This window comes from Salmo trutta, chromosome 7, assembly GCF_901001165.1.
Source record: "Salmo trutta chromosome 7, fSalTru1.1, whole genome shotgun sequence".
Classification (NCBI taxonomy): Eukaryota; Metazoa; Chordata; class Actinopteri; order Salmoniformes; family Salmonidae; genus Salmo; species Salmo trutta.
The window spans coordinates 22,100,965-22,124,930 of NC_042963.1; the positions used below are offsets into that span (position 1 = coordinate 22,100,965).

The 23,966-nt window shown below is 41.9% G+C and overlaps 1 protein-coding gene across 1 annotated transcript in view; it reads left to right on the forward strand.

The window, feature by feature from the left end:
• The window catches only part of ambra1b (autophagy/beclin-1 regulator 1b), a 48,091-nt gene extending 27,407 nt beyond the window's left edge, over positions 1–20,684 (forward strand). Inside the window, exons 15-18 of the mRNA XM_029758379.1 lie at positions 4,319–4,426; positions 4,667–4,860; positions 8,322–8,453; positions 18,633–20,684. Of these exons, the coding sequence (XP_029614239.1) occupies positions 4,319–4,426; positions 4,667–4,860; positions 8,322–8,453; positions 18,633–19,240 (1,042 nt within the window). The 3' untranslated portion in view covers positions 19,241–20,684. The remainder of the gene's footprint in view (positions 1–4,318; positions 4,427–4,666; positions 4,861–8,321; positions 8,454–18,632) is intronic.
• Positions 20,685–23,966: the final 3,282 nt, after the last annotated feature.

Genomic DNA, 23,966 nt, shown 5'->3' on the forward strand with positions numbered 1-23,966 from the left:
TCCAAGACTGTTGGAAAAGCATTCGAGGTGAAGCTGGTTGAGCGAATGCCAAGAGTGTGCAAAGCTGTCATCAAGGCAAAGGGTGGCTACTTTGAAGAATGTCAAATATAAAATATATTTTGATTTGTTTAACACTTTTGGTTATACATGATTCCCTATGTGTTATTTCATAGTTGTGATGTTTTCACTATTATTCTACAATATAGTAAATATTTGGAAAAACCCTTGAATGAGTAGGTGTCCAAACTTTTGACTGGGACCGTACATGTGGGTAGGGGTAAACGTGACTAGGCTATCAGGATTTATAATTAACACAGTAGCAGCAGTGTACAGTGCCTTTGGAAAGTATTCATACCCCTTGAGTTTTTCCACTGTTACGATAGTCTTATTCTAAAGTTGATTTAAATTGCTTTTATTCCTCATCAGTCTACACACTATACCCGAAAATGACAAAGCTAAAACAGTTTTTTAGACATTGCTCATTTATTGAAAAAAATTAAAACATTAAAAAAAACACATTTACAGGTTTTCAGACCCTTAGTACTTTGTTGAAGCACCTTTGGCAGCGTTTACAGCCTCACGTCTTCTTGGGTATGACGCAACAAGCTTGGCACACCTGTATTTGGGGAAATTCCCCTATTCTTCTCTGCAGATCCTCTCAACGTCTGTCAGGTTGGATGCGGAGCGTTGCTGCACAGCTATTTTCAGGTCTCTCCAGAGATGCTCAATCGGGTTCAAGTCCGGCCTCTGGCTGGGCACTCAAGAACATTCAGAGACTTGACCCGAAGCCACTCCTGTGTTGTCTTGACTGTGTGCTTAGGGTCGTTGTCCTGTTGGAAGGTGAACCGTCACCCCAGTCTAAGGTCCTGAGCGCTCTGGAGCAGGTTTTCATCAAGGATCGCTCTGTGCTTTGCTCCGTTAATCATTCCCTCGATCCTGACTAGTCTCCCAGTCCCTGGCACTGATAAACATCCCCACAGCATGATGCTGCCACCACCATGCTTCACCGTAGGGATGATGCCACGCTCTCCAGACATGACGCTTGGCATTCAGGACAGAGTGGTTTCATCAGACCAGAGAATCTTGTTTCTCATGGTCTGAGAGTCTTCAGGTGCCTTTTGGCAAACTCCAAGCGGGCTGTCATGTGCCTTTTACTGAGGAGTGGCTTCCGTCTGGCCACTCTACCATATAGGCCTGATTGGTGGAGTGCTGTAGAGATGGGAGAACCTTCCAGAAGGACAACCATTTCCACAGACGTACTCTAGAGCTTTGTCAGAATGACCATCGGGTTCTTGGTCACCTCCCTGACCAAGGCCCTTCTCCCCCAATTGCGCTGTTTGGCCGGGCGGCCAGTTCTAGGAATAGTCTTGATGGTTCCAAACTTCTTCTATTGAAGAATGATGGAGGTCACTGTTCTTGGGGACCTTCAATGCTGCAGACATATTTTTTGGGTACCCTTCCCCAGATCTGTGCCTCGACACAATCCTGTCTCGGAGCTCTGTGGACAATTCCTTCGACCTCATAGCGAGGGGTCTGAATACTTTCAGAAGACACTATGTAAAGTGTGTGCGTGGCTAGAGTCTAGTGAGTGTGCGTAGAGCAGTGTTTCCCAAGCTCTGTCATTTGGACCCCAAGGGGTGCACATTTTGGTTTTTGCTGTAGTAGTACACAGCTGATTTAAAATAATCAAAGCTTGATGATTATTTGAATCAGCTGTGTCGTGCTAGGGCAAAAAACAAAACGTGCACCCCTTGGGGTCCCAAGGACCGAGTTTGGGGAACGCTGGCATAGAGCCAGTGCAAGGCAATCGGTGCAAAACGATTAGGGTGGATGAATAAACAAATAATATTGTCAATTTAAATTGTCCTGGCAGCCATTTAACTGTTCAGCAGTCTTATAGCTTCAGAGTAGCAGCTGTTCAGGTGTTTTTTGATCACAGACTTGGCGCTCCGGTGCTGCTTACCATGCGGTACAAGAGAGAGCACACTATGACTTGGGTGGCTGGAGTCTTGGACAATTTTTTTGTGCCTTCCTCTGACACCGCCTGGTATAGAGGTCCTGGATGGCAGGGAGTTCTACCCCGGTGATCTACTGGGCCGTACGCACTATCCTCTAGTGCCTTGCGGTTGCATGCCGAGCAGTTGCCATACCAAGCGGTAATGCATCTGGTCAATCTTTTGAGGATCTAAGGGCCCTTGCCAAATCTTTTCAGCTTACCGAGAAGGAAGAGGTGTTTTCGTGCCCTCTTCATGACTATGTTGGTGTGTTTGGACCATGATAGATCCTTAGTGATGTGGACGCTGAGGAACTTCAAGCTCACGACCCGCTCTACTATAGACCCGTCGATGTGAATGGGGTCGTGTTCGGATCTGTTGGGGCAGTATGCGAATTGGAGTGGGTCCAGGGTTTCTGGGATGATGGAGTTGTGAGCCATGACCAGCCTTGCAAAACATTTCATGGCTACAAATGTGAGTGCTACAGGGCAGTAGTCATTTAGACGGGATACCTTGGTGTTTTAGGCACAATAACTATGGTAGTTTGCTTTAAACATGTATGTATTACAGACTGGGTCAGAGAGTGGTTGAACATTCCAGTGAAGACACTTGCCTGTTGAGTACTCATAGCATGCGCTGACCGTCTTGGTAATCAGTCTGGCCCTGCGGCCTTGGGAATGTTTTTTAAAGGTCTTACTCGCATCGGTTACGGTGAGCGTGGTCATAGTCATCCAGAACAGCTTCTGCTCTCACGTATGGCTCAGTATTGCTTGCCTCAAAGTGAACATAGAAGGCATTTAGCTCGTCTGGTAGGCTCGTGTCACTGGGCAGCTCTCGGCTGGGTTTCCCTTTCGCAATCCGTGATAGTTTGCAAGCCCTGCCACATCCAACAAGCGTCAGAGCCGGTACTGTAGGATTCATCTTAGTACTGTATTGACACTTTGCCTGTTTGATGGTTAATTGGAGGGCGTAGCGGTATTTCGTATAAGCGTCCTGCTCCTTGAAAGCAGCAGCTCCAGCCTTTAGCTCAATGCAGATGTTTCCTGTAATCCATGGCTTCTGGTTGGGATATGTACGTATGGTCTCTGTTGGGACATAGTTGTCTATGCACAAAGCCGGTGACTGTGGTAAAGTCCAATGCCATCGGATGAATCCCGTGAACATATTCGTCTGTGCTAGTGAAACAGTCCTATAGCTTAGCATCCGCTTCATCGGGCCAATTCTGTGTTGAGCGCGTCACTGGTACTTCATATTTTGAGTTTTTGCTTGTAAGCAGGAATCGGGAGGATCAAGTTATGGTTTGATTTGCCAAATAGAGGGCGGAGGTGAGCTTTGTTTGTGTGTGAAGTAAAGGTGATCTATAGTTTTTGGCAGTAGAATGGCCTAACTGAAGAGCTCAGTGACTTTTTTACATGGCATCGTCATGGGATGCCACCTTTTCCAACAAGTCAGTTCGTCCTGCTAGAACTTCCCCAGTCAACCGGAAGTGCTGTTATTGTGAAGTTAAAACGTCTAGGAGCAACTACGGCTCAGCTGTGAAGTGGTAGGCCACACAAGATCACAGAAAGAGACTGCTGAGTGCTGAAGCGTTTAGCACATAAAAATCATATGTCCTTGGTTTCTTTTTTTCTTCTTCTTCTGGCTATCTTGATCTCTGGCTCTCAAGTCATTTGTCTTATTTCATCCAACAGTGAGCTGAATGCATCAGACTAGCTCAATGCATATATAGTTGATTTTATTGAAACACATAGGGTGTGTCTATAAATGGAAAAATAGGCTACACTTTGTTTAAAAAAAAAAATCGATTGATCGACTACTTTCGGTTGACTAATATTTATTTTTTTGGTCAGGGACAGCCCTAGTAAATAGTATGGTCTACAGATTATCATGAGGTAGTCTAACTTGGGCGAGCAGAACTTCGAGACTTCCTTAAACTTTAAACTAATTAATATTAGAGATTGCGCACCAGCTGTTGATAGAGACACCCCACCACCCCTGATCTTAGTGGACTCTGCCATTCTGTCCTGGCGATGCATTGAAAAAAACAGCTAGATTTGTGTTATCCATGTCCTTGTTCAGTCATGTCTCGGAGAAGCATAGTATATTACAGTTCTTATTGTCCCATTGATAGGATAGTCTCGAATGGAGCTTGTCCAGTTTATTTTCCAGCAATTGTGCATTCACCAATATAACAGATGGTAGAGGCGATCCATTATTCATGTCCATAAGCTCGTTTAGGTCATAGGAAATGATGGCGGAAGCATTATGGAGAGATCCAATTATGACGACATCGTCGCCGATGATAAATGTTCTCTGTTCTCTAGGTTCTACCGTAGTGATGGAGAGAGCCCGGCCGAAGCAAGCACAGAGCCCATATTCACAGTCAACAGCGGTAGTGGAACCAGCAGGACCCGCAGTACAGATCGACCAGGGTGAGGAATCTAGGACCCATCACTGAAGGCGTTGTTGACACCTCTTTCTCTTACCCCTCTCCCTGGCCTGCTCGCTGTGTGCACTGAACTGTGGCAAAATTCAGGAACTTATCCCAAATCCTCAAACTTTAAAACCGGGGAATTTGGGGGAAGGTTACAGAATTTACAACCCCAAACTGTTATTAGTGTCCATCCAATCATGTCTTACTAATCTTTTCTGTGGTGTTTGTCTGCTCCAAGGGCCCCCAGTCGCTCCAACTGGAGACTTGACAGAGACATGGGTCTCATGAACGCCATTGGCCTCCAGCCCCGACACCCCGCCCCCTCTGTGACCTCACAGGGCACTCAGACACCCATCGTCCAGCTGCAGAACGCCGAGACGCAGACAGAGAGGGACCTCCCCAGGCCCAGCACCTCCCACGCTGCTGCTTATGGTAGGAGACATAATAATAATTAGAGCCCGACCGATAAATCGGTTGATATTAGCCTTTCCCAGAAATGCACTACCGCTCAAAAGTTTGAAATGTCCTTGTTTTTGAAAGAAAAGCAAAAAAAACATTTGTCCATTTTAAAATAACATCAAATTAATCAGAAATACACTGTAGACGTTGTAAATGACTATTGTAGCTAGAAACGGCGTATTTTTAAACATTTTTTTAATGGAATATCTACATAGACGTACAGAGGCCCATTATCAGCAACCATCACTCCTGTGTTCCAATGGCACATTGTGTTAGCTAATTCAAGTTTATAATTTTAATAGGCTAATTGATCATTAGAAAACCCTTTTGCAATTGTTAGCACAGCTGAAAACTGTTGTCCTTATTAAAGAAGCAATAAAACTGGCCTGTAGACTAGTTGAGTATCTGGAGCATCAGCATTTGTGGGTTTGATTACAGGCTCAAAATAGCCAGAAACAAGGACTTTCTTCTGAAACTCGTCAGTCGATTCTTGTTCTGAGAAATGAAGTCTATTCCATGCGAGAAATTGCCAAGAAACTGAAGATCTCATACAACGCTGTGTACTACTGCCTTCACAGAACAGCGCATACTGGCTCTAACCAGAATAGAAAGAGGATTGGGAGGCCCTGGTACACAATTGAGCAAGAGGGCAAGTACATTAGTGTGTCTAGTTTGAGAAACAGACGCCTCACAAGTCCTCAACTGGCAGCTTCATTAAATAGTACTTGCAAACACCAGTCTCAGCGTCAACAGTGAAGAGGCGAGTTCCTCTGTCCAGTGTCTGTGTTCTTTTGTCCATTTTAATCTTTTATTTTTATTGGCCAGACTGAGATACGGCATTTTCTTTGCAACTCTGCCTAGAAGGCCAGCATCCCGTAGTCGCCTCTTCACTGTTGACCTTGTTTTGCGGGTCCTATTAAATTAAGCCAATTAACAGGTGTGCCTTGTTAAAAGTTCATTTCTGGAATTTCTTTCCTCAATGCATTTGAACCAATCTGTTGTGACAAGGCAGGGGTGGTATACAGAAGATGGCCCTATTTGATAAAAGACGAAGTCCATATTATGGCAAGAACAGCTCAAATAAGCAAATAGAAATGACAGTCCATCATTACTTTAAGACATGGTCAGTCAATCCGGATGATGATGATGATGATAATAATAATAATAATAATAATAGTAATAATAATTAAATACTTTCCCGAATGAACTGTCATTTGATCTCTGATCATTCTAGGCATGTAGTTACCAGCGTACAATTGGCTCATTCATCCCCCTCCTCTCCCCTGTAACTATTCCCCAGGTCGTTGCTGTAAATGAGAATGTGTTCTCAGTCAACTTACCTGGTAAAATAAGGGTTAAACAAAATATATCTGCCTGTTTGCAGTAATATTTTTTTATCGTTGCCTGAACATCATTCAACCCTAGGTCACAACGTGAGCGAGAGTATGCATGGTGGTTTGACAGTGAGTAGCTTACCACAGGCAGTGCATTTGAATAAGTAAATAATCAGAAGTACACTTCAAGCAAGCAGCCTTGTCCTCATCACATTCTCACTGAGTTAACGTTAGATGACGAGCAAGCCAGCAGCAGGGTAGTGAGCTTAGTTATCTAGCCAGCAAGCTTAGCTAGCTAGCATTCTGTTCTACTTGTGTGTTAACACTGGACTGGCGCTAAAGTGAACACTCATCCTTGATACAAAAATATAAATGTTACTGTCTGGGCCTATTATGTTAGCCAGTGGGCTTATTTTGTTTATTTTCTGAAATATGCAATCTGCAAAAAGCGAGACAGTCTATCATTCAGGCCATGTGCTTCCATTCATTATGAGATGAGTAGCTAACTAGCTAAATTAGAACTTGTGACAATTACCACTGCTGCAAGCATTTCCCTGCATAAACATTTTCAGTCATCACTGCATGCCATTTGCAGTTGAGATATATATATATATAGCCAATACATTTTGTATTGAATAACAGTGTAAAGTACTTGTGGTTTCAGTAAGAAAACATTGTCGTAAACAGCAAGCATGAGCTTGTCATAACATGTCATTGCAAGGGTGCCAGTGAAGTCTTTTGGTTGCATGACCTATGACTGTTGTAAAGCACTTAATGAATCTTCTCAATACAAATGTTGACATCTAGTGGTGCAATTACGAACTACATGTTACTGAATTTCAATGCGTAGGTTGTGGATTTGGGAATATGGCAGTTTCAGATTTACTTTGACACAGTTTAATTCAGCCAGTGAACTTCCCCTTGTTTATTAGTGTGATTGTAGTGCTTCATTCAACACAAACACTTCTTATCCACTGCCGTAGACCAATCTTTAACTTGTACCTAAAGGTTAACTAAACAAGTGTTTTGTATTTACCTTTGTATTTATAGAGGAGAGTTGCTTTTTGGTGGTTATCATGTAAACCACAGAATGTTTTTACATGTTAATTTGAATATCAATCAAATGTATTTATAAAGTTGTCCTTTTTACATCAGCTGATGTCACAGTGCTATATAGAAACCCCAAACAGCAAGCAAGGCAGATGTAGAAGCATGGTGGCTAGGAAAAACTCCCTAGAAAGGCAGGAACCTAGGAAGAAACCTAGAGAGGAACCAGGCTCTGAGGGGTGGCCAGTCCTCTTCTGGCTGTGCCGGGTGGCGACTATAACAGTACATGGCCAGATTATTCTTCAACATGTTCAAACGGTCATAGATAACCAGCAGGGTCAAATAATAATCACAGTGGTTGTAGAGGGTGCAACAGGTCAGTACCTCAGTAAATGTAACTTGGCTTTTCATAGCCGAGCAATATTTAGTTAAGAAATCATAATTTAGAGTATCTGTTAATCCTTTAGAGCACAATTTGTGTAAAAAAATTAAGTATATTCATTCCCCCCTCTAAACATATCGGCAGTTATATAGATAATCTGACTTTCTCCCTAGTCGGTATTGGACCCAAAAATATCATATCGTTCAGGCTCTAATAATAATAATTTGGTGGGTGCCTATATTTGTTCTGTTTCAAGTGTGTATTATACTCATGTATGGAATGTTTGTTTTGCATATCCCATCTCCCTCGGATATACCCAACGGCAACCCTGGAGCAATAAGGGTAAAGTGCCTTGCTCCAGGGCATATCGGCAGATTTTTCACCTTGTCGGCTTACGGATTCGAACTAGTAACCTTTCGGTTACTGGCCCAATGCTCTAACCGCTAGGCTACCTGCCACCGACTTCTCATTGGCTCCCTGTGTGAAAAAGAAACACAGATCCAATCAGAACGTCCTCAAAGACACATTGACATTCAATTAAGAGTCAGCAGTAAAAGTATTATTTTGTATTTAACACAGATATTAACCTAATGTCTTATCTAACTTATTGTGTAGTTTTTAGTTTCTTTGAGGAAATGTAAATGTATAAATATTTTCTCTCACTATCTCAGAAGTCCGTCAAGAGCTCCCGTCCACGAGCCGCGAGGCCAAAGGGAGCCTAGAGCAGCCACAAACCAGCCAGATCGAGGACAGTGCCCTGGGGGACGCCTCGACAGAAGCCGGCACCTCTACCGCTAACACCGGTAATCCTCCCAGTCCCACCTACTACCCTCCCTTTTTATAATGCCATAAAGCAGGGTTGGGGTCAATTCAGAAAGTAAACCCAATTCGAAATGTTACTCATTGAAAAGCATAGAGAATTGGAATTTCAGTGTACTTCCTGAATTGAAATGGAATTGACTCCAACCCTGTCACAGTGCCTCTTATTGTACCTTCTATATGGTTTTACAGCATGTTTTCCTCTACTATGATCTCCAGGCGGGGTGCAAAGGCCCCCAAAGCAACATCCAGGCCCTCTAGTCTCATTCAATTCAAACAAATAGGAGTAGGGGAAACAGTATTTATATGGCTGTAATGACGGCACATGGTCAGGAAGGGCTGTTTCAACTGTCTGTTTTGCAGAGGAGAGAATCCGTGAAAGATGCAGTTGTTAGGTTCTAATTTCCAGAGTAAAAACGGACACTTTGAAAAGTCAACCTAGTTTATTCTTCCCAGAGGATCAGTACAACCTTTTCAGACAAGCACTGATATTTAACCCTTCCTCCTTGGCTGAGTCTCCTCCTACACATCTGAACAAACATTGTGTCTTTACTGCTAGGCAGGACACTAAGTGATAAGGGCCATTAACTTTTATTTCTCCCTTAACGTGACCTGACCTGATCTCTTATCAATGCCTGCCACGTGTGATCGCTTTCCCTACACTCAGTACATTCCAAGCTTAATTGCACACACTGTATACCTTCCTCCTACAGATAACCATTAACTTCTGATGTAGACCCTCTAAACCTAAGCACCCAATTATTCAAAAGGATACCTGATAATTAACCCTATCCCAAGTTTAGGAGTTAGTACCCAGACTCCATCACAGGTAACTGCCAAAATTAATGACACGCCAACATAGTGTCTTTAAAGGGCTTTGGGCCACCACGAGCCCCCAGAACAACTCTGAAAATAATAGACTAATTCGGGAAGCCCAATCGATTGAGATATGGCATATACCTTTTTTTACATGATACATTTGGGTCGTGGGTTCGCAATTTTGATATTTTCTGAGATCTCTGCCAAGCAAGGAGGAAACATCAGACCATGGAGTTACTGCTCGTGAAACAAACACAATAGTATCAGATGGCGTACTGAACACAGCGGTGCAAATCGCCTTAAGATAAAAACATAATATTTAATAGTAGTAAGTTAGACTAAATATTAGCACTTGATATACTCATGGGTAATAACATTTAATTTGGATAATATCACAAAACTAATCAGAAGGCTAGAGAAATGTATCGACAAATTACGAAAACAAGCAACACTCAAACGTGGCAACTCCTCCACGGATACAAACCATTTAAGCTTTTCACCACTGGGTCCGGTAAGTGTGTAAAGCGATCTGTTGAAGTTGATTGACAAACTGGGCATACTTGAATTAGTCAGTAAGGATATAAAGGAGTTGAAGGAGAGCCTTGAAATGAGTGACAAAAGAGCTGCGATAATGGAGAAAGAAGCAAACAATGGATAAAAAGGTGTATGCCAGGTGTACTCTCTGCCTGAAAGAGATCAATTATGTCAACGAAGGGTATCATGCTCTGCTGGCACATTGTAGAACAGATGTCCACAGGCAGAAAGTGTACAATATAATAATGTGCAGTGTAGCCCAAATATACTGCTTTTGTTGTGTTGAACTTGACAGTAACACTTGTGCGAGGGACGGGAGATTATTCAATTTTTTTACACAGTGAATGTTATTTTTGCACACATGTAGCCTTGTGCACTTGATCAATGTCTGTCTATTATAGTGACCACTATAATAAAGCTTTTAAGATGTTTTTTTCCCCAAGTGCAATATTTATATATGTGTGTGGTCACAAGCATTCTTATTATAAATGCTGTCAGGGCTAACTGCAATATTAGTGTATTGTTTTTTTTTTCTTCTCAAGACTTGTCATTTGCAGTAAAGTCTAGGCAACAAATAACATTGGATTGCTTTCTTTACATTCTTTAGCTGTTCACATTAACCACTTTTCAGTTTACACACAGACTGATCATGTAGATCATATTATTTTGTTATTTAATGAGTTAACCTGCATTCCCCCCAACAGCGAATATTTTTTTTTTTTATCCTCTTTTTTTTCAGTGCCTAAAAGTCACCTTTTTGGGCCCTCACCAGTTTGCATCCCTGTAAAACAATAATTGCTTGACAAAAATGTAATGCAATGGCAATCCTGGTTATAGGTAATAATCCTTTGCACGAACTGCCGATATTATTACGCATATTAATTGTTAATGATGGAAATTAAGATATTTTTAATAGCTATTCATAAAGCAAATTGAGGTAAGAAAATTGTAAATACTTTTAGCGGTTGATCTGCTTCTGTTCGGTGTGCTCTTTTCGAAGGATGGGTCCTGGCCTCTCGTGGGGCCTAGGGATCTGGGTGGACGGGGGTGGTTTGCCGGTCATTGGGATGACAACCCAACTTGGGATGGGGAGGGGCTTTAGCGGATGGAATAGTGGAGAACAATTGGAGGGTTACTTAGTAGCAATGCAAATATCATGATACAGCTATATGGACACTCAATCACTATGGTACTTTTTAATGGTAAATTTCCCAACATATATTATGATAGATTTGGAACTTGTATCTCATTATGGTGAAATAAGTATAGCCAGTTATAATTGTAATAACTTGGGCCTCCTGAGTGGCGCAGTGGTCTAATGTGCCATCAGAGATCCTGGTTCGAGTCCAGGCTCTGACGCAGCCGGCTGCGACCGGGAAACCCATGGGGTGGCGCACAATTGGCCCACCATCGTAAGGGGGGGGTTTGGCAAGCAGGGATGTCCTTGTCCCATCGTGCTCTAGCGTCTCCTGTGGTGGGCCGGGCGCATACACGCTGACACGGTCGCCAGGTATTTCCTCCGACACATTGGTGCTGGCTTCAGGGTTGAGCGGGCATTGTGTCAAGAAGCAGTGCGGCTTGGCTGGGTCGTGTTTCAGAGGCGCACGGCTCTCGACCTTCGCCTCTCCCGAGTCCGTACGGGAGTTGCAGCGATGGGACAAGACTGTAACAACCAATTGGATACCATGAAATTGGGGAGAAAAAGGGGTAAAACCATTTTTTATAATAATAATTGTTACGGCTTAACAGACAATAAGAAAAGAAGAACAATATTTACCTGGCTCAAAGAGAAGGAAAATATCTATTGTTTACAGGAAACTCATTCAACAATTTTAAATGAAGTTGTCTGGAAAATGGACTGGGGGGTGAAATATACTTCTCCCATGGGCAAAGAAACTCAAAATTAATGAACAGTAATTCTGATCTGAATGTGCAAATTGTGCAAACCGATCCGCAAGGTGCTTTGCAAAAGTATTCATCCCGCTTGCTGTTTTTCCTATTTTGTTGCATTACAACCTGTAATTTAAATGGATTTTTATTTGGATTTCATGTAAGGACATACACAAAATAGTCCAAATTGGTGAAGTGAAATGAAAAAGATTACTTGTTTCAAAAAAATTATAAAAAATAAAAACCGGAAAAGTGGTGCGTGCATATGTATTCACCCCCTTTGCTACGAAGACCTTAAATAAGATCTGGTGCACCCAATTACCTTCAGAAGTCACATAATTAGTTAGATTGCACACAGGTGGACTTTATTTAAGTGTCACATGATCTGTCACATGATCTTTGTGTATGTGTGTATATATATATATATATACACACCTGTTCTGAAAGGCCCCAGAGTCTGCAACACCACTAAGCAAGGGGCACCACCAAACAAGCGGCACCATGAAGACCAAGGAGATCTTCAAACAGATCAGGGACAAAGTTGTGGAGTAGTACAGATCAGGGTTGGGTTATAAAAAAATATCAGAAACTTTGAACATCCCTCGGAGCACCATTAAATCCATTATTAAAAAGAGAGGGCCGCCCACCAAAACTCACGGACCAGGCAAGGAGGGCATTAATCAGAGAGGCAACAAAGAGACGAAAGATGAGCTGCGAAGCTCCACAGCGGAGATTGGAGTATCTGTCCATAGGACCACTATAAGCTGTTCACTCCAAAGAGCTGGGCTTTACAGAAGAGTGGCCAGAAAAAAAAGCCATTGCTTAAAGAAAAAAATAAGCAAACACATTTGGTGTTCGCCGAAAGGCATGTGGGAGACTCCCCAAACATATGGAAAAGGGTACTCTGGTCAGGTGAGACTAAAATTGAGCTTTTTGGCTATCAAGGAAAACACTATATATCTGGCGCAAACACAACACCTCTCATTAACCAAAAAACACCATCCCCACAGTGAATCATGGTGGTGGCAGCATCATGTTGTGGGGATGTTTTTCATCAGCAGGGACTGGGAAACTGGTCAGAATTGAAGGAATGATGCATAGCGCTAAATACAGGGAAATTCTTGAGGGAAACCAATGTCAGTCTTCCAGAGATTTGAGACTTGGACAGAGGTTCACCTTCCAGCAGAACAATGACCCTAAGCATACTGCTAAAGCAACACTTGAGTGGTTTAAGGGGAAACATTTAAATGTCTTGGAATGGCCTAGTCAAAGCCCAGACCTCAATCCAATTGAGAATTTGTACTATGACTTAAAGATTTCTGTATACCAGCGGAACCCATCCAACTTGAAGGAGCTGGAGCAGGTTTGACTTGAAGAGTGGGCAAAAATCCCAGTGGCTAGATATGCCAAGCTTATAGAGACATATCCCAAGAGACTTGCAGCTGTAATTGCTGCAAAAGGTGGCTCTACAAAGTATTGACTTTGGTGTTTGGGGGGGTGAATAGTTATGCACGCTCAAGTTTTCTGTTTTTTTTCGTCTTATTTCTTGTTTGTTTCACAATAAAAAATATTTTGCATCTTCAAAGTGGTAGGAATGTTGTGTAACTCAAATGATACAAATCCCCCCAAAAATCAATTTTAATTGCAGGTTGTAAGGCAACAAAATGGGAAAAATGCAAAGGTGGGTGAATACTTTTGCAAGCCACTGTAGATGGATGATTTTAAATATTTTATTGGACCATAAACAGAGATGGCTCATTAACCTTTACGGACCAAATACTGATGATCCACGCTTCTTTGAAAATATATATAATAAATGATCAACCCTGCAAGCAATACAAGACTTTTATTATAATACTGTTTTAAATACCTCAATGGACCGTAAAGGAAATCGCTCTACAAACTATCACCCGCATGCTCTTAACCTCACTAGGGTAGGGGGCACTATTTTCACCTCCGGATGAAAAGCGTGCCCAAAGTAAACTTCCTGCTACTCAGGCCCAGAAGCTAGGATATGCATATAATAGATTTAGATAGAAAACACTCCAAAGTTTCTAAAACTGTTAAAATAATGTCTGTGAGTATAACAGAACTAAAATGGCAGGCGAAAACCTGAGGAAAATCCATTCAGGAAGTGCCATTATTTTGAAATGGCTGTTTTTCCAATGAAAGCCTATCCACCATTTAAAGGGATAGGACCCAGATTCCATTCCCTATGGCTTAAACTAGTTGTGAACAGTCTTTAGACATTGTTTCAGGCTTTTATTCTGAAAAATGAGGGAGAATGACAACTTTGAGTGAGTGAATAGTGGGATGTCCCCAGAGCTGTTTCCTGCTCACGACCGAGAGCGCACCTTTCTTGTTTTTCTTTTATATTGACAACGCTATTGTCTGGTTGAAGTATTATTGATTATTTAGGCTAAAAACAACCTGAGGATTGATTATAAACATCGTTTGACATGTTTCTACGAACTTTACCGGTACTATTTGGAATAAAGAGGGACTATCGAACAAAACAAACATTTATTGTGTAACTGGGAGTCTTATGAGTGCAACCATACGAAGATCATCAAAGGTAAGTGATTCATTTTATTGCTATTTCTGACTTTCGTGACTAATCTGCTTGGCTGGTATGTAATGTTTTGTGTGCTGGGCGCTGTCCTCAGATAATCGCATTGTTTGCTTTCGCCGTAAAGCCTTTTTGAAATCTGACACGGCGGCTGGATTAACAACAATTTAAGCTTTATTTTGATGTATTACACTTGTGATTTCATGAAAGTTAAATATTTATAGTAATTTAATTTGAATTTGGCGCTCTGCAATTTCACCGGATGTTGGCCAGGTGGGACGGTAGCGTCCCACACCCCCTAGAGGTTAAGGAAATCATGAATGTCATGGATATATTGGACCTAGTGGATATATGTAGGCTTAAATATCCTGACCTAGTGAGATATACATGGAGGTTTAATATCCTGACCCAGTGAGATATACATGGAGGTTTAATATCCTGACCTAGTGAGATATACATGGAGGTTTAATATCCTGACCTAGTGAGATAAAAATGGAGGAGGTTTAATATCCTGACCTAGTGAGATATACATGGAGGTTTAATATCCTGACCTAGTGAGATAAAAATGGAGGAGGTTTAATATCCTGACCTAGTGAGATGATATACATGGAGGTTTAATATCCTGACCTAGTGAGATATACATGGAGGTTTAATATCCTGACCTAGTGAGATATACATGGCGGAAGCTCAATAAAGCGTTCTTATGTCAAGGTAGGCCTTGAAATACATCCACAGGTTCACCTCCAATTGACTCAAATGATGTCAATTAGCCTATCAGAAGCTTCTAAAGCCATGACACAATTTTCTGATATTTTCTGAGATGTTTAAAGGCACAGTCAACTTAGTGTATGCAAACTTCTGACCCACTGGAGTTGATACAGTGAATTATAAGTGAAATAATCTGTCTGTAAACAATTGTTGGAAAAATTGTGTCATGCACTTGGTAGTTGTCCTTACCGACTTGCCAAAACTATAATTTGTTAACAAGACATTTGTGGAGTGGTTGAAAAACGAGTTTTAATGACTCCAACCTAAGTGTATGTAAACTTCCGACTTCAACTGTTTATGCGTGTATACAGATAGATGTGTGTATTGAATGAATACCTGGAACATTTCAATTTTGGAGAATATCTTATGGGTTAAAATCATGTATAGTAACCCTAGGTGTAATTAATGGCTACTTCTCAAAGTATTAAACTGTCGGAGTAAAACAAGGTTGTCCACTATCGGCTTATCTATCTATTTATTATGGTCATTGAAATGTTAGCTATTAAAATCAGATCCAACCATATCAAGGGATTAGAAAGACGGGGCTTAAAAACAAAGGTGTTATTGTATGCTGATTCATGTTTTCTTTTAAATCCACAACTTGGATCCCTCCACAGCCTCATAGAGGATCAAAATAATTGTTCTAAACTCTCTGGATTACAACCAAATTATGATGTGTACTTACTATATTACGTATTGGATCACTAAAAATACAACTTTTACATTACTGTGTAGTTTACCAAGAAATGTTTAACTGTGAAAGCATTAGACCTTTCACAAAAGGCTTCAGTCATACAAAATGTATACTTCAATCTGAACTGGTTCTCTAGCAAATTAGTAAGAATGTCTAACCCTATGTTTATATTTTCAATTTCCATCTGTAGAAACAATGAAAATAGAAAGGTTTTTTGTGAAACATCACAGCACAGTTGAAAAATATATGGCAAATAGAAATCCAATATGGATGGTGTTAAGAGATAGACGGGAGGGGTTGAATGGAGCTGAAGGTTGGGACTAATAACTACTATTAACAATAGACGGGAGGGGTTGAATGGAGCTGAAGGTTGGGACTAATAACCACTATTAACAAGAGAACTAATGTAAAACATACTATGATTGTAAAACGTACACTACCGGTCAAACGTTTTCGAACACCTACTCATTCAAGGGTTTTTATTTAATTTTTTACTATTTTCTACATTGTAGAATAATAGTGAGACATCAAAACTATGAAATAACACATATGGAATCATGTAGTAACCAAAAAAGTGTTAAAGAAATCAAAATATATTTTATATTTGAGATTCTTCAAATAGCCACCCTTTGCCTTGATGACAGCTTTGTATACACTTGGCATTCTCTCAACCAGCTTCATGAGATAGTCACCTGGAATGCATTTCAATTAACAGGTGTGCCTTAAGTTAATTGGTGGAATTTCTTTCCTCAATGTGTTTGAGCCAATCAGTTGTTTTGACCGGTAGTGTATATACATTAACAACTTTTGTGGAAGAGCACAGTTTGAAAGATATGGACATCAGAAATAGATGGGAGAGGTTGAGGGTAGGGGAAGGACAGGATATAACTATTTTAACTATTTTATAGTATAACTATTTTAAAATGGACTTTGTCCATAGTATGTATAAACTGGAATTACAGGCCTAAAGTGGTGGTGTTCACTAGTTTTCTCCAACTGGGGGAGGAGTGGTGGGTTGGAGGGTAATAAAGGAAATGTATAAAAAAATATATGGTGTGTGTGAAGAGGGGACTCTGGGATGCTGGCCTTTTAGGCAGAGTTGGCCAGTCTGAGATATGGCATTTTCTTTGCAACTCTGCCTAGAAGGCCAGCATCCTGGAGTCGGCTCTTCACTGTTGACGTTGAGACTGGTGTTTTGCAGGTACTATTTAATGAAGCTGCCAGTTGAGGACTTGTGAGCCCGTCTGTTTCTCAAACTAGACACACTAATGTACTTGTCTTCTTGCTAGGTTGTGCACCGGGGCCTCCCACTCCATTTTCTATTCTGGTTAGAACCAGTTTGCTCTGTTCTGTGAAGGGAGTAGTACACAGCGTTGTACGAGATCTTCAGTTTCTTGGCAATTTCTCGCATGGAATAGCCTTCATTTCACAGAACGAGAATAGGCTGACAAGTTTCAGAAGAAAGTGCTTGTTTGCCATTTTGAGCCTGTAATCGAACCCACAAATGCTGATGCTCCAGATACTCAACTAGTCTACAGGCCAGTTTTATTGCTTCTTTTATCAGGACAACAGTTTTCAGCTATGCTAACATAATTGCAAAAGGGTTTTCTAATGAGCAATTATCTTTTTTAAATTATAAACTTGGATTATCTAACACAATGTGCCATTGGAACACCGGAGTGATGGTTGCTGATAATGGGCCTATGTAGATATTCCATAAACAATCTGCCGTTTCCAGCTACAATAGTAATTTACAACATTAACAATGTCTTCACTGTATTTCTGATCAATTTGATGTTATTTTAATGGACAAAAAATGTGCTTTTCTTTCAAAGACAATTCTAAGTGACCCCAAACTTTTGAACAGTTGTGTGTGATCGATCAAACTTTCACAGAGTAGGGTATTTGATGTAAGAATATTGGATGCAAATATATAAAATACATTTTTAATTTTATAAAATTAGACATCATTGTCTTGCTCACTTGAGAGAAGGCAATTTGGCCCTGGCTTCCAAACGAAATCCCCTGCATCATTTTGTGAAATTGTTGTCAATTAGTCTACCTATTTATATATATATATTTTTATTTTTTGGCAAATGTAGGCAAATAATAAATGTAATATCATATTTGATCTACCCCAATAAAAAAATTGGAAAGTGCGAATAAATCGATAGCCTTGGTACAGGTGTCTGCTATATGTGCAACAGAAATGTAGGATATGTTCGCTGGCTACTGTAAGAAATTTACATTCTGATGAAACATTTGTTAAATAAATTAGCCTTTTAGCCCATATGTGTCATCCTATGACTCACTCTTTTCCTCATTTTAGTAGATCTATTTTTCCATAATGATCTGATCACACAAGGTAGAATGAGTCAAATTGCGTTGAAAGTGGGAGGCGGGATTTGGTTGGCTCCTTTCCTCCTTGCTTGGCAGAGATCTCTGAAAAGGTAAAATTGTGAACCGGTGACCCAAATTTATCACACAAAATGTATATGCCATATCACAATCGTAGCTCTACCTCGCTCTCCCTGAGTGAGAGAGGTACGCACTTTGACAGACAGTCCAACAATGAGTCAAAGGGGTTTAGGAACTTGGACAAAATGTAATTTCGGCAGGCATAATTGAATTTCTCCCCTCTTGGAGTCATTTCCTATGGCCCTCGATGGTTTCCATCATTTCCTCATAACCACCCTCTTCTACCAACCAGCTGAACTGAACACTGGGGTTTCAAGGAATAACAGCAGACTGACATATTAACTTCCTTCCCGGGGCTAATTAAGTTGTCATTACATCGTTTTTTTGGTGACATGCCACACAATCTGCAGCTTGAAAGCATGAATTATCAGCGCTCAATCTTCTCTCGTTCCCTCCCTCCCTCTGTCCCAGGTGAGGCCCCAGAGTACGCCCCGGGAGAGGACGCCCTGGCACGGATCCGCCGGCTCATCGCAGAGGGCGGCATGACGGCGGTGGTTCAGCGGGAGCAGAGCACCACCATGGCCTCCATGGGTGGGTTTGGCAACAACATTATCGTCAGCCACCGCATCCACCGCGGCTCCCAGACTGGGGCGGGTGCTGCAGCCAAGCGGCCTAGCAGCAGTGACCCTATTCTGGCCGACCCTGGCCCCTCTACAGCCTCCCCTTCCACCTGCCCCCTCAACTCCCTGTGTCTCAGCCTGGAGCACCCCCCTGCTCCCTCAGAGCCTCGCCCAGGCCAGGTGTGGGGTATGCCCTCCATCTCTCAACCACAACCCCCTGGCCTAGCCTCAGAGGGTGAGGGGGCCAGTCTCTCAGTGGCCATGGACATCGACGACGTGTTTGAAGGAGCCGGCCGAATGGACGATTCTGAGCCAGGCCCCTCTTCCTCCCTGCTCTTCTCCTCCTCTTCTTCCTCTCGCGGCTCTTACCCCTCCGGCACCGGCAGAAATGGCAACAATAACAACAACAACGGCAGTAACAACAGAGATAGTTACCCAGGTGACCCTTACAGCAGGTAGAGTTCTGTGTGACTTGGCCCTTATTGCCCAGGAGAGGGAGAGAATCCCTCAGAGGAGATAGTGGGTGACTGCTTTGGGTCGACAGATGGTGTATCACGAACCCTAAAGCCGAGTGTACACTACACGATTTTTGGCCCTCGATTTAGCTGTCGCAGACAAGTTTTTGAGATCGGAGACAAAATCACCATGTTGTTGCATACTCGAACCGTCCAAGACGTCCCAATATTTTCAAACATGTTTGATTCTATTGGCACAATGTGTAATGCTCTTGTAGTGTGAGATGTTTTGAGAACGGTGATCGGCAATAGGCAATGTGCGCTCGCCAGAGTAGAAGCCAGTGAGATGATGTATCACATCAACCATAATGTGTAGACTCTCGAACAGGAGCGACGACTACTACTAGCTAGCTAGTATGCGTTTGTACTTGCCTTAAAAGCCAAAGTGTCAAATGGTTACCGCTCTGAAGTTCACAAGCAAAATGTATTGGCTAGATATTTCAACTCTATGGCAAGCTTGAATGTCTGACTATAAACTTTGAGGATGCTTTGAGCCACAGCTCGTTCTAGCAACGTTAACAATCTAATCACATCACATTGTTTTCGCCAGACAGCGTGGTATCACGAATCCTCACGACTAAGTGAAGAATCTTGTCTTGTACCACATGGTTTAGTGTGCGCACCACTACGTTGGCAAGACAAACAACAGGTAAGACGGTTGTTTAATGTGAGCGGCTCAGCGACGTTTTGGATTTTCAAAGTCATGTAGTGTACGCCCGGCATAAAGGAACATTATGGCCCTGTCTTGCTGGTGCGCTTCTCCTCAAAGCCTTATCTCACAAAGAATGGGTGCTCAGACTCTGCAGGGGACCCAGACCTGAACATAAGGGACATAAGCTCCCCCCCCCCTCCCCATGCTGCACCCACCAGTGGCATTGTGATCCCCCTGCATTGGTGTGCAATTACACTGCACTTAAAATGGACCTTAGTTGTATGATCATTCCATGTCAGAAAGGCTTTTACTTGAATTGTGCCAGCACCGGGGTACCGATGCTGAGATTTTTTTTCAGTCCTTTCTCTTTGCATAGGCGTGACCGAAAGACAAGGTTACTCCATTCAAAGTGCCATGTAAGGGTAATTGTAAACAACAACAAGAAACAGACAGTTTCTCCAGTGTGTGCAGCGTTCTGGTGCCATGTGATTTGATGTGAAATAGCGTGCGTTTGCTATATTTGGAAGCTTTTTTTTTCTTTTTCTTTTTTTGCTGCCAAGTTGTAGGGCGTGTATTTGTAATTTGATGATGATGCATAGCGGGAAAATAATCCTATTGTTGTATGAATCATAAGATGCGTTTGGCATAACTAAAGCCATGCCTTTCAAGAGAATCTTCAGTTATTTTTTTTATTATATACTGAACAAAAATATAAATGAAACATTAAAAAATGTCATATTTTAATGAGTTACAGTTCATATAAGGAAATCAGTCAATTGAAATAAATTAGGCCCAAATCTATGGATTTCACATGACTGTGCAGGGGCGCAGCCATGGGTGGGCCTGGGAGGGCATAGGCCCACCCACTTAGTAGCTAGGCCCAGCCAATCAGAATGAGTTTTTCCCCACAAAAGGGCTTTATTACAGAGAGAGAGACTCCTCAGTACCCCACCCCCTGAGACGATCCCACAGGGGAAAAAGCTGAATGTGGAGGTCCTGAGCTGGCGTGGTTGCAAGGCCGGTTGGACGTTCTGCGAAATTCTCTAAAACGACATTGGCGGCAGCTTATGGTAGAGAAATTAACATTAAATTCTCTGGTAACAGCTTTGGGTGACATTCCTGTAGTCAGCGTGCCAATTGCAAACTCCCTCAACTTGAGACATGTGTGACAACTGCGCATTTTAGTGGATTTTTATTGTCCCCAGCTCAAGGTGCACCTGTGTAATGATCATGCTGTTTAATCAGCTTCTTGATATGCCACATCCCGTCAGGTGGATAGATTATCTTGACAAAGGAGAAATGGTCACTTACAGGGATGTAAACACATTTGTGTACAAAATTTGAGAGCAATATGATATTTGTGCATATGGAACATTTCTGGGATTTAGTTCACCTCATGAAACATGGGACCAACACTTTACATGTTGCGTTTATATTTTTGTTCAGTGTAGATTGACTATGTCAGAGAGGTCCCCTCAAAAGGATTGTTGTCCATATTACCTATCAGGCCCCAAGTGTACAGAGCATCTGATTCAAAGTTAAGAGTCCCCTATTGCTTCAAGTTCAAGCAGGATATGTTGGACGTATACAAAAGGGTGGATGTAATGTTAATGTCTAATCGATAATTTCTGACTATTGATACTGTACTATTCTACTGCATGTTTTCAATAATGCTGCATTGTTTCCGACCAAAAAAAAGGGAACGCCATCAGTACAAAAGTCTAGCAAATTACAGACAAATCGGCATTGAAGGACAAACAAACTCAAACTCCCACATCTGTTTGGGGAAGCATTAGCTAGCCATCTTGCCTGGCTTGTCATGCTGAAAGGCAGCACCGTCATTTCTCTCCTGTTGCACTAGAGTGACTGTGTTTGGTGTCGAGGTGTGTATGGTGAGGTTCGGGTCAGGACTTGTTTACTATCTGGTCCCTGGTCACACACTCCACAAACCCCCACCCCTCCGGCCTAAAAGTGTGATGGAGACCTTCCCCCAGAACCAGACCAGGCCTAGAGCCCCCTGTCGCCTGCACTTGCCACTGTTGCTCCAGGGACCCCGTGAGAGACGAGTAGTTACCATTTAGGATTCAGTAAAACAAACCTGACTGTTGACTTGAATTACGCACAGTGACCCTCCCCTTCCCACAAAGACTCTGAAGAGGAGAGACCAGGGGGCTAGCTGGATTGGCTTATCCATAGCTGTCTGTCATAGAGGAGGGTCTTCACTGAGCGTCTTCTAGGTCAAACCCCAGCACCAACACACCCAGCGCTTAAGAAGCATTGAAGAAGAGCTGTTCTGTGTGTCTGTCTGTATGTATGTGTGGGCCAGAAGGCTGGTATATGTAGAATCTCTCTTAGTTACTCTGCCCTAATGGTGTGGTTTGGTACGTCAGGGTCGAGAGCTTTCGATTGTAATCTCAACCTGTCCCCCTGCTGAACCAGTCATTTTTTATTTTGAACTTGAATTCTTGATCACCATTCATTTTTAATGGTTTTGTACTGTAATGTCGTCAGAGGTACATCTGGCCTATTGTGACAGGCAGTGTCCTTTAGCATATCATTTCACTAAAGCCCCTTGACCGCGTCGGGTGCTTAAAGGCGAGAGAAAGAATTGCCCTTGCACCGTTTAACTTTTATTTTTAAAATTACCCATAATGCTTAGCTATTCACATTTTGTATCGCTTTGTAGGGTTCTTATATTGATAGTTTAAGTTGGTGGGATTTGGGTTTCTTGGGGGGGAGGGGAGAAGGGGTTAATGAAAATTAGCTGAAAATGCCATATTGAGAGTACAGGACCTAATGAATGGAGAGTGCCCTGTTTTTTTTGTTGTTGCTGCGCAGCGAGTCCTGTGTGCGGCTCTAAGCAAGCTGTTTGTTGCATGTATGAAAACTGTCTTACTGATTAGAAGAAAGTCAAATTGCCTGGCAGGTGAAAAATAACTGTTGAACTATCGGAATGCTCCTCCTGGCTTTACTTGATTAGGGAAGATTTAAAAAAGAAAAGAAAAAAAACGGCTGTTCATGTGTCTGTTTTGTGTGAAAGAGAGCTGTACCGCATCACTTCTCACCCTGAATGATACACATACTGTAGGTCCACAACTACACATTTAACAGTGCAAATCAATGGTATACGAAGGTAAACTGTCTCGCCTATTATTACAAAACAACTATATCAAACTATCAAGTTCACTTCATTGGCTTTGACTTTTCTGTGATGTAATTAAAGAGATTTGTTGACAAATGTAACAGTTCTGTGAAGAGATGGAAATCGTATTATTTCTTTAATGGAAAAACTACAGGTAAGTTCTATAGCTATGACCTGTGGTATTGAATACCTAAAGTAACCAAATGTCATCTATAGGTTCATTGTATGCTTTACCCACAGTGAACAAATCCTATTCTTAAAGTGAATCGATAATTCTACATCGCTTATGTGGCAATGAGGTTTGAATTATGTGGAATTAATGTGCATCTAACATAGCATTAGTATAAAGTCGTTTGATACATGGCACTGCATTTAGCTGCTAGTGTTTCTTCAAACAAATCAAGTTTTCATAGTCCAGACTGCAGAGATACATGTTTATTAGTGGGGAAATACTGCTGATTAAGCTTAACAAGTGCAATAGTCCTTCTGTACCACTTGTGTTCGGCAGAGCATTCATTTAAACTAGAAGTGGAGGTCAAAGAATCGATCCCTGTGGAACACCACATTGGCTCTTGAGGGAGTTTATGCCTTTTTAAAGTGACAGATTGCATTCCTCCCAACTAAAAGGAAGAACGCAGTCTGCAATGGTCCCTCTGTACTTGTTTGTATTTATACTGAACAATTTCAAAGATTTTACTGAGTTACAGTTCACATAAGGAAATGAGTCAATTGAAAAATTAATTAGGCCCATTTCACATGAATGGGAATACAGATATGTGTCTGTTGGTCACCAATACTGTACCTTAAAGGTAGGGGTGTGGATCAGAAAAACCTGTCAGTACCTGGTGTGACCACAATTTACCTCATGCAGCGCGA